The following is a 13,375-nucleotide window of genomic DNA, read 5'->3' as shown; positions in this document are numbered from 1 at the left end:
GGCGGTGAGTGTCTGGAACGAGCTGCCAGAGGCAGTAGTAGAGGCAGGTACAATTTTGTCTTTTAAAAAGTATTTGGACAGTTACATGGGTAAGATGGGTATAGCGGGATATGGGCCAAGTGCAGGCAATTAGGACTAGCTTAGTGGTATAAACTGGGCGACATGGACATGTTGGGCCGAAGGGCCTGTTTCCATGTTGTAAACTTCTATGATTCTATTCTATATGATCAGATTGCACAGGGTTGCCAACTCTAGATCCCTGTTTATCTAGCCGAACTTTGACTCTCCCTTCCCCCCCCCCTCCCCGCCCCCCAGCACCCTACTTCCCTATTGTTCTACTCTGTTCCCAGAACTATAGCAAGGAAAGTGGCTTTCCTAGTTGGACCAGAAACATACTAATCTAAGTAGCAGTCCTGGATACATTCTAAAAAGCATTTCCCACTTTGACCACATATATTACTTTTATTCCAGTCTATCTTGGGATAGTTAAAATCACCCATTATTTGCCCTGTTGTTGCATATCTGAACTTTCTGAAAATCTCCATCTTGTCACCACACAAAAAACACTTTCCTTCCCATTTCTTAAGACAGAATCCATCTAGAGTTAGCACAACCCCCTTACATACATCATTGCGACAAATACACCTCATGGGTGTTCACATTTTTTTTCCGCCTCCATGACAAAACTTCATTTTTATTTAGTTACCAAGCAAGAAAGTAGCATTCTTCTAAAACAAACTTTATTTGACACATGATACAGCATTTAAAACTTAACCATATAAAATAAACACAGGAAATACAAGTTAAGCACAATCCATAGGACAGAATTCAAAAGCAGCATAGCATTTACTAACCTAATCCATTCAAAAGGCAGGGCTTCAGTGTTTAATAGTCCCATAAACCCTTAAGTTTAATTCTGACTTTTTTCCCCTCTCAACTGATGGCACATTTTAGCATCACTCTAATTTACTTAATCTGGTGTTTGGCAAAAAGAGAAACATTACATTTGAGGCCTATTCTACAACATGACTTATTTCCTTACAGAAATTGTTTTTTTGTGAAATAATGCCAAGTGTAAGCATGGAAACACAAATGCATTTTAGCGAATGTTGCAGAAAATATTAGTCTCAAGTGCTGTCATCACAGTTTGCTCACTTCAGGTGTATTTTTTTTACATAAAATGTATTACACTTTTGATAAGAGGAAGTCAGCAATTTTATAACAAAAATGTTTATGGACAAACTTTCTATATCATAATGGAAATGCCATATTGACTATTAGTCACTATTACCATTTCAATTTTTTCCCATCAGTGTCCACAACTAGCATTTATACTGGACTAACAGTACCAGGTCAGTTTTGCTGCTCTTTGATAAGTTGCCAGAGATTACTTCCAACATCATGAAGGTCAATATCCTGGAAGCAGTCATCTACATAAGAGGCTATGGGAGACAGCAGAATTAGGAACAAATGGAAAATTATAAAAAGCTTTCAGAAAAAAATGTATACAGTAAGTGGTGCAATGCATTGCTACAGTAAAGAATGGCATAAGACCCACAACCAAAACCTGCCATTTCACATCCAGAATGAGGCAAAAAATACAGCCAACTTGGATCAGTATAATGTGGGCTGATTTTTTTAAAAATGGAAAAACTATGGAGCACTGCTGTGCACAAAATGGCAACTGTGTTTATCTATGTAAGAACAGTGACTACACCAACACATTTCACAGTATGTGAAGTGTTTTGGGATGTTTGAGAAATGCCAGAAGGCACTTTCTAAAAGCAAGTTCTTTCTTTTTCTATGTAATTCCTTATACTTTTAACACCATCCTGCAACAGTCAGACCACAGACAAACCTGTCACAATCAAACTTGCCATAGTTAATGGAAGAACAAAGCCCAAGGCTTTTCACTTCAGTGGATATAAATTTCCCTCTAACACCACCATCTTGTTCCAGGAGAGCAAATTCCACATCAGAAAAGGTATAGATCCTTTAGAGAAAACAAAAGGACATAGAGCCATCACATTCTTTTTTAAATGTCATTCAATTTTTTGGGGGCACTTTTGATAAAGGTGAGCATAGTCAGTTCTAGGAAATGAATACTTGCTGGCATTAAGTATTCCCAGATCAAGTACAGCAGATAGTTACATGGTAAAGTTCCCTTTACAATGCTTCAGGAATGTGCCAAAACACCAACCGCAGAATATCATCCACTGCAGCAGGAAGGTACTTCCATTTCCTACACAAACCACCTTTATGGTCTTATCCAATAGACACCAACTTGTGCAGAGTTTTGGCCACTTTTGCTCTGTGGATTGCGCCAGCAAGAACTCAGTTAAGACGACCCAAATTCATTTCATATAGGATTCTTAGTGCTGCAGAAAGACGACTTTCATCTCTTCAGTCAGGGCTGGCTCATACCAGAGTCACAGCTGTGAAACAACAGCATGCATCCCTCAGTCTCTTTATTCATAGCTTTATCAAATATCCACACCCTCAGGAGATCACATTAAGAACATGAAACATAATATGGATCAGCATCAAATGTTCTTGATTTATCAAAACAAATTATTGGAGCCTTTTAGATGAATTTCAGGAATGTGATCAAACAGAACTGTTCTATTTGCAGGATGTACATTTGAAAATGGATTGTCAAAGATAGAATTGAAATATTTAATATATCTAATTGGAACAATCACCCCAAGACAGGTCTTGACTTTTAGCAATAAGATAGTTTTCTCCCTGGAAGGAAAAAAATCTGATTTATAAATTGTTAATTTGGATCAGTATTATTCATCCGTGCAAACAGAACTGTATGTTACAGCTGTCTCTTCAGGCTTCTAACAGAAGGTAGACTGCCTCTGTTTCAGTGAAGGTTTAGAATATCTGTGTCTTTTTTGCAAAGTCTGCACTTAGTTGCCGCATGACCTCAGCATGTTGAAGTCCCTTATGCTCCTTCTTGGTTGAACCATAGTTCTCCTTCACAAACTTAGCAAATGGTGCTAGTTCCTTTTTTGCAGGAGTGCTTTCTTTCATCATGCTCGTTAATAGCACTAAAGGGCCCGTGCATAGGGCACAGACAAAACGCTGTGTGTCCAGTGACTTGGAGTGTCGGCCAATCCTGTAGAGAAATTCAAAGTATGAGTACAGAGCACAAGCAGCAGAGATTCTCAGTAGCAGCTCATCCATTAGACAGAAATAATGTGAAACAGCCTTCAACACTGATCCACACCACTACCTAAGAAGTTTATCATAGCTTTTGTACAAGAGGTTTGAAGAAAAAATATAATTCCTAACCATATTAGCATACTATTAATTCGTTATTCCCAACCAATCTGATTTTCTTTCTGTCCAATGAAAGGACTTTTTTGGTCTCAGCACCTTATTTATTGATGATTCAAAGGATTATCCATGTTATGAACCAATGATTATTAGTTTGTAGATCAGGAGGTAGCTAAGCTAATACAGGTTATGACATTTAAAAAATACAGGCATTGGAGACTTTATGGGTAGAATTAATAGAAAAAGAATTTAAGACTGTAGTGGTAGTTGTATATAGGCCTCCTGATAGCAGCTGTGAAGTGGCAGAATGTATAAATGCTGAGATTAGACAAGCAAGTAGCAAAGGTAGAGTGGTTTTAATGGGGGATTTTAATTTTCATAGAATGGGATACGCAGATGAGCTCATGTCAAAAAGGTAGCAAATATCTTGTGTTCAGGACAGCTTTCTGCAACAATATGTCCTCGAACCAACAAGGGGGCAGGCCTTTTAATAATGAGTAATGAGCCAGATTTAGTTAACAACCTAACGGTGCATGAACATTTATCTAATAACAATCATATTTTGATCAAGTTCAACGTTGGTGTTTGAAAAGGGAGAAACCCATATCAGCTACTAAGATTCCAAATTTAGGTACGATCGACTTCAATAGGATGAGACAGAGACTGTCCACAGTAAACTGGGCAAATCTGTTAATGGATAAAATGACAGAAAATCAGTGGGAGGTGTTCAAAAAAAGAATTTAACGTGATACAGAATCAGTTTATACCCTTAAGGGGTAAGAGCTCTACTTGCCAAAAAAAAAAGCCATGGACGACAAAAGAGGTAAGGGACAACATAAAAACTAAAAGAAAAAGCATACAAAAATGCAAAAATGCAGATTCTGACGACTGGGAGAGATACAAAGAACAGCAAAGGGTGACAACAGATAGTAAGAGCTACAAAAAAGAGCGTATGAAAAGAAACTTGCAAGGGATATCAAAATCAACACAATTTTTTTTAATAATCGTATTAGGAAAGAGGGTGGTCAAGAGCAATGTGGGCCCCTTAAAAACTAATAATGGTGATATTGTAAATGAAAATAAGGAAAAGGCGGACATGTTAAATAGTTACTTTGCATCAGTATTTACAGTAGAGGAAGAGGATAGCATGCCAGACACCCCATGGAAACTAATTTTGAATCTGGGATGGGGACGTAAGCAAATTGATAGTAATGAAGAAAATAATGACACTAAAAAGTGTGACAAATCCCCAGATGGTTTCCATCCCAGGGTTTTAAAAGGAAATCATAGAATTTTACAACATGGAAACAGGCCCTTCGGCCCAACATGTCCATGTCGCCCAGTTTATACCACTAAGCTAGTCCCAATTGCCTGCACTTGGCCCATATCCCTCTATACCCATCTTACCCATGTAACTGTCCAAATACTTTTTAAAAAGACAAAATTGTACCCGCCTCGACTACTGCCTCTGGCAGCTCGTTCCAGGCACTCACCACCCTTTGAGTGAAAAAATTGCCCCTCTGGACCCTTTTGTATCTCTCCCCTCTCACCTTAAATCTATGCCCCCTCGTTATAGACTCCCCTACCTTTGGGAAAAGATTTTGACTATCTACCTTATCTATGCCCCTCATTATTTTATAGACTTCTAAGATCACCCCGAAACCTCCTACTCTCCAGGGAAAAAAGTCTCAGTCTATCCAACCTCTCCCTATAAGTCAAACCATCAAGTCCCGGTAGCATCCTAGTAAATCTTTTCTGCACTCTTTCTAGTTTAATAATATCCTTTCTATAATAGGGTGACCAGAACTGTACACAGTATTCCAAGTGTGGCCTAACTAATGTCTTGTACAACTTCAACAAGACATCCCAACTCCTGTGTTCAATGTTCTGACCAATGAAACCAAGCATGCTGAATGCCTTCTTCACCACCCTATCCACCTGTGACTCCACTTTCAAAGAGCTATGAACCTGTACTCCTAGATCTCTTTGTTCTATAACTCTCCCCAACGCCCTACCATTAACGGAGTAGGTCCTGGCCCGATTCGATCTACCAAAATGCATCACCTCACATTTATCTAAATTAAACTCCATCTGCCATTCATCGGCCCACTGGCCCAATTTATCAAGATCCCGTTGCAGATCTCGTGGGCGAGAACATTGCATATGCCTTAACTAGAATCTTCCAAAGTTCTCTTGATTCACAGAGTTCCTTCAGATTGGAAAATTGCACATCACCCTGCTATTTAAGAAGAGGTGAGAGGGAAACCAGTTAGCCCAACATCTGTTGTCGGGAAATTACTAGAGTCTATAATTAAGGATAGAGAGCGACTGAACACCTTGAAAATTTTCAGTTGCTCAGAGAGCACCAGCATGGATTTGTAATGGGTAGGTCATGCCTAACGAACCGGATTGAATTTTTTTGAAGAGGTGTCTAAAGTAGTGGACAGGGAAATGTCTATGGATGTTGTTTATATGGACTTCCAGAAGGCATTCGATAAAGTCACTCATAAGATTCTGTTAGCTAAAAGTTGAGGCTCATGGAACTGAGGGCAAATATTGATCTGGTTAGGAAATTGGCTGAGCAGCAGGAGACAGAGTAGGGATAACGGGCAGGTACTCAAATTGACAGGATGTGACTAGTGGAGTCCCAGAGGGATGTGCGTTCGGGCCTTAACTATTCACTATTTATAATGACTTAGATGACTGGATAGAAAGCTATATATCCAAGATTGCCAATGACACATAAAAGGATAGATCAGAGTAGTTTCTAGATGGTGAAAAGCTCAAAACAGTGGAGGTCCAAAGAGACTTAAGGGTCCACGTACATAGATCATTAAAATGTAATGGAAAGGTACAGAAAATAATCAAAACGGCTAATGGAATGCTGGCCTTTCTATCTAGAGGACTAAAATACAAGGGGGTAGAAGTTATGCCTCAGCTATACAAAGCCCTGGTTGGACCACACCTGGAGAACTGTGTTCAGTTCTGGACACCGCACCTTAGAAAGGATATATTAGCCTTGGAGAGAGTGCAGCGTAGATTTACTAGAATGATACCTGGACTCCAAGGGTTAAATTACAAGGAGAGATTATACAAACTAGGGTTGTATTCCTTGGAATTTAGAAGATTAGGAATGATTTGATCGAAGTTCGAGATATTAAGGGGAACTGAATTTCTCTCTTTCAACCCTGTTGCCACTGGTTGGGGAGTCTAGAACTAGGGGACATAGCCTAAAAATTAGAGCCAGGACTTTCAGGAGTGAAGTTAGGAAACAGTTCTACACGCAAAGGGTGGTAGAAGTTTGGAACTCTCTTCTGCATACGGCAGTTGATGCTAGCTCAATTATTAATTTTAAATCTGAGATGGATAGATTCTTGTTAACCAAAAGGTATTAAGAGATATGGGCTACGGTGGGTATATGGAGTTAGGTCACAGATCAGCCATGATCTCACTGAATGGCAGAACAGGCTCAAGGGGCTAAATGGCCTACTCTTGTTCCTATGAGGCCTGTAGTCAACAGAAGATAAACTGTTAATTTTTCTTTATATAAGTGTGGGATATCCTTCTTAAGTCTAGTTTTCTCCCATCAGTCATGCATTGGAAAGGTTAACAACTTATACCCAGGGATAGGGATAGATTGGGTGGACAAAATGGCAGATGTTGTTAAACGTGATGAAAGGGAATAGCAGATTAAGTACAAGATGAACAGCAATAGTCTACAGACTACTTAATAGGAGGGGGATCTGGTTGTCTTGTGACTAGATTGTTGAAACAGCTGTGCAGAGTACAACAGCAATAAAGGCAAACAAGCTCTTGGGATGAAAAGCAAAATACTGCAGATGCTGGAAATCTGAAATAAAAACAGAAAATGCTGGAGAAGCTCAGCAAGTCAAGCAGCATCTTTGGAGAAGGAAACAGTTAACATTTCAGGTCAAAGACCTTTCGTCAGAACTCCTTGGTTAGAGGGATAGAATACAAGTCTCAGGAGATAATAACTTGTACAAGGCAAGGGTTTGTCTTTGGAATACGGGTATAGTGGCAATCAAGTAAATTTATATTGGGAAATTGATACCCAAACAAGAGACTAAGGAAGCTGGGAATATTAAAATCCAGAAAAAATGGCTTGGGGAGTCTGTTTAATTTTTAAAGATAGTATTTTTTTTAAATTGCTGGAAACAGCATCGAGGGTTTAAAACCCAAGATCACATGGTAGAGTCATGATCTCAGAGACCATTCAGGCTGGCTGAGGTATGCATCATAAGTTGTGAATTGTTAATACAATTTTCTTCCCTTCTCTCCTGAAGGCTCTAACCCCTCCTGGAGTTCCTCAGATGCCAGAAAGCCTCCAGTACCTCAAACAGTTGGCCATTCTTCTCATGTGCACCTGGGCAGATTGCCAGCAGGGCAGGAGGTCAAACCCAATGCTGTCCACAGAGAGATAAGGAATAGGAACCCCAACTGATACTTCTTTTTAAGCCCAATGGCGCTTAAGCCAATTGTAGTGCCCAGAACGTTGTCTGGCTTAGATCCAGCACAGACTGGGGCTATAGTCTAGGAACTTCCTTACTTGTTTGATTTAGTATCTACCTGTGATTATTTGAACGATCGATCTATTCTAATCTTTTCTCTAAACATAACAGAATACTGTATTAAACAGTTTAAAGGACATCTCACATATTTTTCATGTACTCACGTGTTTTTGCACCTGCTGCACTGGTATGTATACTTGTAATTTATTTCATATGTGTGGCAGCGTGTAACCATTGGTAACTCAGGGTGGATTAATATGGATTTCTGCGCATACAACTTCCAGAATGGTCCATGTCCATCGCGAACATTATTAATAAGCCAGGTAGCAGCGTGGCATAATTCGTGAATCAAGGTGTCCCGTAAACGCTCTGCAAAGCAGCACAAAAATGAGTGATGAGGACAGGCAGTTCAGTCTTAACATACATCTAACTTTTTCCTAAGTCTCTTAGGTTTAAGCAGCTCTAAAGTTTAACACCTTGAATGCATTCAGTCAAGAGGAAAATTGATCCAGCTACAGAATTTTTGTGCAGTGAATTTACTTTCAATACTGTTAAGCTTTAAGTTGTGAAAATATTGGAGATTCCACTTTAGAAATCTCCAACTTTTTAGTGCAACAAAAAACTAGTTGAACTTTGTACAATAATGACCGCCCCATTACCCTTTCCTGAAGGTGGCAACTCACTACGATACTGTTCTACAGGCAACAGGCAACAGACACCCTCCAAAAGCTCACCCAAGTGACCATTCTAATGCAAGCCTGGATATTCACCTCAAAGGGCCATCACAGCAGAATCATGACCTGACCCAAAATCTGTGCACACATACTTCCAAGTAGGAAGCAGTGGTCAGTGATCTGGAACAGGAACCTTGGCCAATTTTTCCCCCCATCCCCATTGCATCCTGGTTCATGTTAATACACCAGGATAAAATGTGGGACCTTCTTATTGTGTACATCATGTGGTACATGTATCCACTGAGCCATTTGGGGGTAGAGGATAAAGCTGTTTAGTTTAATCTGGTGTATCAACTTATTCAATCCAGCCAGTCTCATCACCCTCCAAATCAGCTACAGTGAGATGAAGTTGAGAGCATCAATCATCAGAAGCCATCACTTGCTGCCTGGGAAGCAGGATACTGCTGTGTCCCTTTAAGACTATTCTATTATATTTGAGATCTTTCAGGTCCCAAACCCCAAATTCAGCCAATAAAAGTGGGTTCCACCTAACAAGCTGCATCTAAAATGGTTCTGCCACTTTGTATCTTTCAGGGACTGGTTACAGGAGCAGCAAGGTGTCCATTTTCTCCAGACTTTTCCTTCTTCCCTGCTCAGCACTACCCCTTGATAACTCACCAGCTGAATCACACACTTTCTCTGACAGTTCAATTCTGGCATAGCGTTGGAGAACACCATCCCGTTTCTGTCCAGTAACACAATATCCAGCTGTTTTTCGCATTTTCTTATTCCAGGTGATCTCCATCTTCTCTGGAAGCTGCAAATCATACAACGGAAAGCCAATCACACTCAGTCCTGCAGGATTTCATTTCTTTGGCCACCCATTATACGATCAATAAGGTTTTACCTTCTGCTGAAAGACACTCTTATTGAATAAATTATAGAGTTCTTGGGTTAACTCCTCCCGATTCCGTTTGAAATTTTTTACGTACTTTGATGAGCCGAGAGTCAGGTTCTCAAGGAAACAGCCAGGAGTTTGGCATCTGATGAAAAAGGTAAAAATGGAAATTTAAAGGAATTTCTTAAGTTTGAGTTGAATAATCACTCCCAAAGGGAATTCTAAAAAAAAATCTATTTATTAATGTTATTCCTTCAATCACACACAGAAATTTCTTAACAGATTTGAGATGGGAAGCAGAGGGATATTTGCTAGGCTCCAGTCGGGAGAGAAATCAAAAATACCCACTGCACTTCCCCCGGGGAACCTTTTTTTTTATAAAAAGAGCAAAAATATGGGAGTTGTGCTAGCCTACTTATTGTGGGGACCTTCACTGTCTAGTGCTTAAGCGCAGCTGTGTCCTCAGACTGCAAGACAGTAATAGCCCTTGTGGCCTCCTGAACTGCAGACCGAAAGCCTAGATGTGGAGACATGACCTGAATAAGCGTAGGAGGGTTCCACATCAGTCCTTCTCCAGCAGCCATCTGTTAGGAGATAAAATGCACTCCCACCAACGCCCCCCTCCCATAAGTTCATTATGTACAGTGGCTTCATAATATATTTGGGAATGTACACTTCCATAAAATACTGGTGCATCTCCTGTGACATTGCTTATAGGGAATCTGAGGATATTGTCTTTTAAAAAGGAAGTGAATGTGTTTGACACAGGGTATAATAGGTGAGACAGTTTTGATTGTAGGAGCAGGTTATTTGGTTTGTAACAAAGGTTGGAAGTAATTAAGTGGGATAGCAAAGTGAGTATGGATAAGAAAACAGGCCTTTAAAAAGTGTACGATTTTATAAAGGAGAGACTGGGAAAGAAAAAAACTGCACAGGATTACTAAAAATAGATGGAGATACTGAAAAAAGTGCAGGATAAAGGGGGCAAAAGAGAGTACAAGTGGGACTATTTAAAAAAAAAGGCAGAACCAGAGACAAGAAAAGCAAAGCAATAGTGCTATTTAAAAAAAAGACAACAGGGCTATCAAAAAAAAGCATAGAAAACCAGAGGGGAGGCAGGGGGAGATGCTCAGGGAGCAAATCAGAAAGCAGATCAGAGCTAGCCAGGAAAAAACAAGAGAAGGGGAATTGGGTCAGAAAGCAGGCCTTGGGGGCAGTCAAGGACAAATGGGAGCAGACAATTTGGGTCAGGAATCCTGGCAGGAAGCCTTCAGGAGCAGGCCTCCAGGCTATCAGGTTGGTGGGGATAGCAAGAGTGAGCAGGTTGAGTCAGGGAGCAAAAGCAGGAATGGTGAGCCTTGTGGAGTGGGTCAAGAATTTATAGGATCAAGAAAACAGCACAAGCTAGTAGGACAAAGAATGGGAAACCTCAAGGGGAACAGGAGAAAGCCAGAGCAGATGCCCCAAGGAGCAAGTCAGGAAGCAAGTGGCATCAAAAACATGAAAAATAAATAGAAAGTGTCACCCTTGGCTCAGTGGTAGCAGTCATGCCTCAGTCAGAAGGTCATGGCTCAAGTCCCACTCCAGAGACTTGAGCACAAAATCTAGGTTGGCACTTCAATGCAGCACAGAGAGTGCTGCACTGCAAGAGGCCCCAACCACATCTCAGGTGGACATAAAATATCCCATGCCAGTATTCAGAGAGAGCTGGGGAGCTGTGTGTCTTGGCCAACATTTATTCCTCAACTAATACCACCAAAAACAGATTATCTAGTCATTTATCTCACTGCTGTTTAAGAGACCTTGCTGTGCACAAATTAACTGCCACATTTCCCCAAATTACAACAGTGACCACACTTCAAAAAGTACATCATTGGCCACAAAGCACTTTGGGACACCCAGAGGTCATGAAAGATGCTATATAAATGCAAGTTCTTTCTTTATGTCATAATTGGTTATTTAATGATTATATTAAAAATGAGCAGAAGGCCCAGAAGTAGTTGCAGCCTGGGATAGGGCAAAAAACAAAAAAAAATTATGTGCAAAGAGAAAAAAAGGGTAGACACTTGGGAGCAAATTCTGAAACTCACCATAATACAACCTAGAGGCCAGTGCCTGGAACTACATCATGACTGGCAATTGTTGATAGTTGAAATTGACTACGTAAACATTTACAGTGGCAAGATTTTTTGAGTAATGCTTTTATGTAAAGTAAGGCTCTAGGACAAAATAAGTGCAACATTCGCAAGACTTTTAATATGCTAGTAAATTGCCCGTGTTGTCTGGTCAGTTGATGAATATGTTTATGCACAAGACGAACATGAAGATCCAGAAACTCTTCAGAGCCACCTAGTGGCCAGAGTTGGCACAGTTTACGTAGCAAAATTAAAGATGTTGACAGCACTTTACAATGGTAAATGCTGACAGAAAGCATTTACAAGGCATCCTTTCAGGAATACTTACCGCCTCCATACTCTGTGTTGGGATTGTGACTCAGAAATATTTGGAAGCTTGAAGTCTGGTACTTGGCTCAGCGAAGTAAGCTCAGACAGAACACCTTTCATTGGTTTAGATGACTGGGTGGAGACTGGAACAAAACTCTTCTTGGCTGCAGGTTTGTGCTTTATTCCCAGTGTTTTACTGGTGGGTTTGTGTTTCACTGGCTCTACGTTCAAAAATGGTATAACAATGAATTTGTATGAAACAGAAAGCAATCTGTCCCTAAAACCAGTCTTTTTGCAGTTTCCAGAATATAAACCAGTTTCTCCATCATTGAAAAACTTCTAGGAAAACTTCCACCACCCCCTCAAAAAAAGTTTCCCAAACCGTAAAATCTGCATGCAATCCACTGATCACACTTACTTTCACCAACTTTTCGTTCACACACCATCCCTGGGATTAAATTGGACTCGTGGCTTGGCACGCAACACGCCAATAGTATAGCTACTGTGCACTTAATCTTAATTCAACTTGGAGAGTCATAGAAAATCATAGGAATTTACAGCATAGAAGGGGGCCATTCGGCCCATCGTGTTTGTGCCGGCTGAAAAGAAAGCTATCCAGCCTAATCCCACTTTCCTGCTCTTTATCCGTAGCCTTGTAGATTACAGCACTTCAAGTGCATATCCAAGTACTTTTTAAATGTGATGAGGGTTTCTGCCTCTACCACCCTTTCAGGCAGTGAGTTCCAGAACCCTACCACCCCTGGGTGAAAAAAAAAATCTCAACTCCCCTCTGATCCTTCTACCAATTACTTTAAATCTACGCCCCGTGGGTATTGACACCTCTGCTAAGGGAAATAGAGTGGCTCGGTAGGACCTATCTAGACCCCTCAATTTTATACACCTCAATTAGATTTCCCCCCAGCCTCCTTTGTTCCAAAGAAAACAACCCCAGCCTATCCAATCTTTCCTTGTACCTAAAATTCTCCAGCCCTGGCAACATCCTCATAAATCTCTTCTTTACCCTCTCGTGTACAAGCATATCTTTCCTGTAATGTGACGACTAGAACTGTATGCAATACTCAAGCAGTGGCCTAATTACTGTTTTATACAGTTCATGCATAACCTCCCTGCTCTTATATTCTATGCCTCGGCTAATAAAGGAAAGTATCCTGTATGCCTGCTTAAGCACCTTATCTACCTGTCCTGTTACCTTCAGGGATCTATGGACATGCACGCCAAGGTCCCTTTATTCCTCTACACTTCTCAGTATCCTCCCATTTATTGTGTATTCCCTTGCCATTTGCCCTTCCCAAATGCATTATCTCACACTTCTCCAGGTTGAATTCCATTTGCCACTTTTCTGCCCATCTGACCAGTCCATTGATATCTTCCTGCAGTCTACAGCTTTCTTCCTCACTATCAACCACACGACCAATTTTTGTATCATCTACAAACTTCTTAATCATGCCCCCTACATTCAAGTCTAATTAATTGATATATACCACAAAAACCAAGGGATCTAGTACTGAACCCTGTGGAACCTGA

General features: G+C 40.5%; 1 protein-coding gene across 1 annotated transcript in view; it reads right to left on the bottom strand.

Moving 5' to 3' along the window:
* Positions 1–723: 723 nt before the first annotated feature.
* Positions 724–13,375, bottom strand: part of gcna (germ cell nuclear acidic peptidase) — a 32,176-nt gene continuing 19,524 nt past the window's right edge. The window contains exons 9-13 of the mRNA XM_067996665.1: positions 11,850–12,051; positions 9,396–9,531; positions 9,167–9,305; positions 7,979–8,183; positions 724–3,124 (exon numbers count right to left, since the gene is read on the bottom strand). Coding sequence (XP_067852766.1) covers positions 2,881–3,124; positions 7,979–8,183; positions 9,167–9,305; positions 9,396–9,531; positions 11,850–12,051 — 926 coding nt within the window. The 3' untranslated portion in view covers positions 724–2,880. The remainder of the gene's footprint in view (positions 3,125–7,978; positions 8,184–9,166; positions 9,306–9,395; positions 9,532–11,849; positions 12,052–13,375) is intronic.

This window comes from Heptranchias perlo, chromosome 15, assembly GCF_035084215.1.
Source record: "Heptranchias perlo isolate sHepPer1 chromosome 15, sHepPer1.hap1, whole genome shotgun sequence".
NCBI lineage: Eukaryota > Metazoa > Chordata > Chondrichthyes > Hexanchiformes > Hexanchidae > Heptranchias > Heptranchias perlo.
Note: the sequence above shows the minus strand (reverse complement) of the source record. Positions and strands in the feature narration are given on the sequence as shown.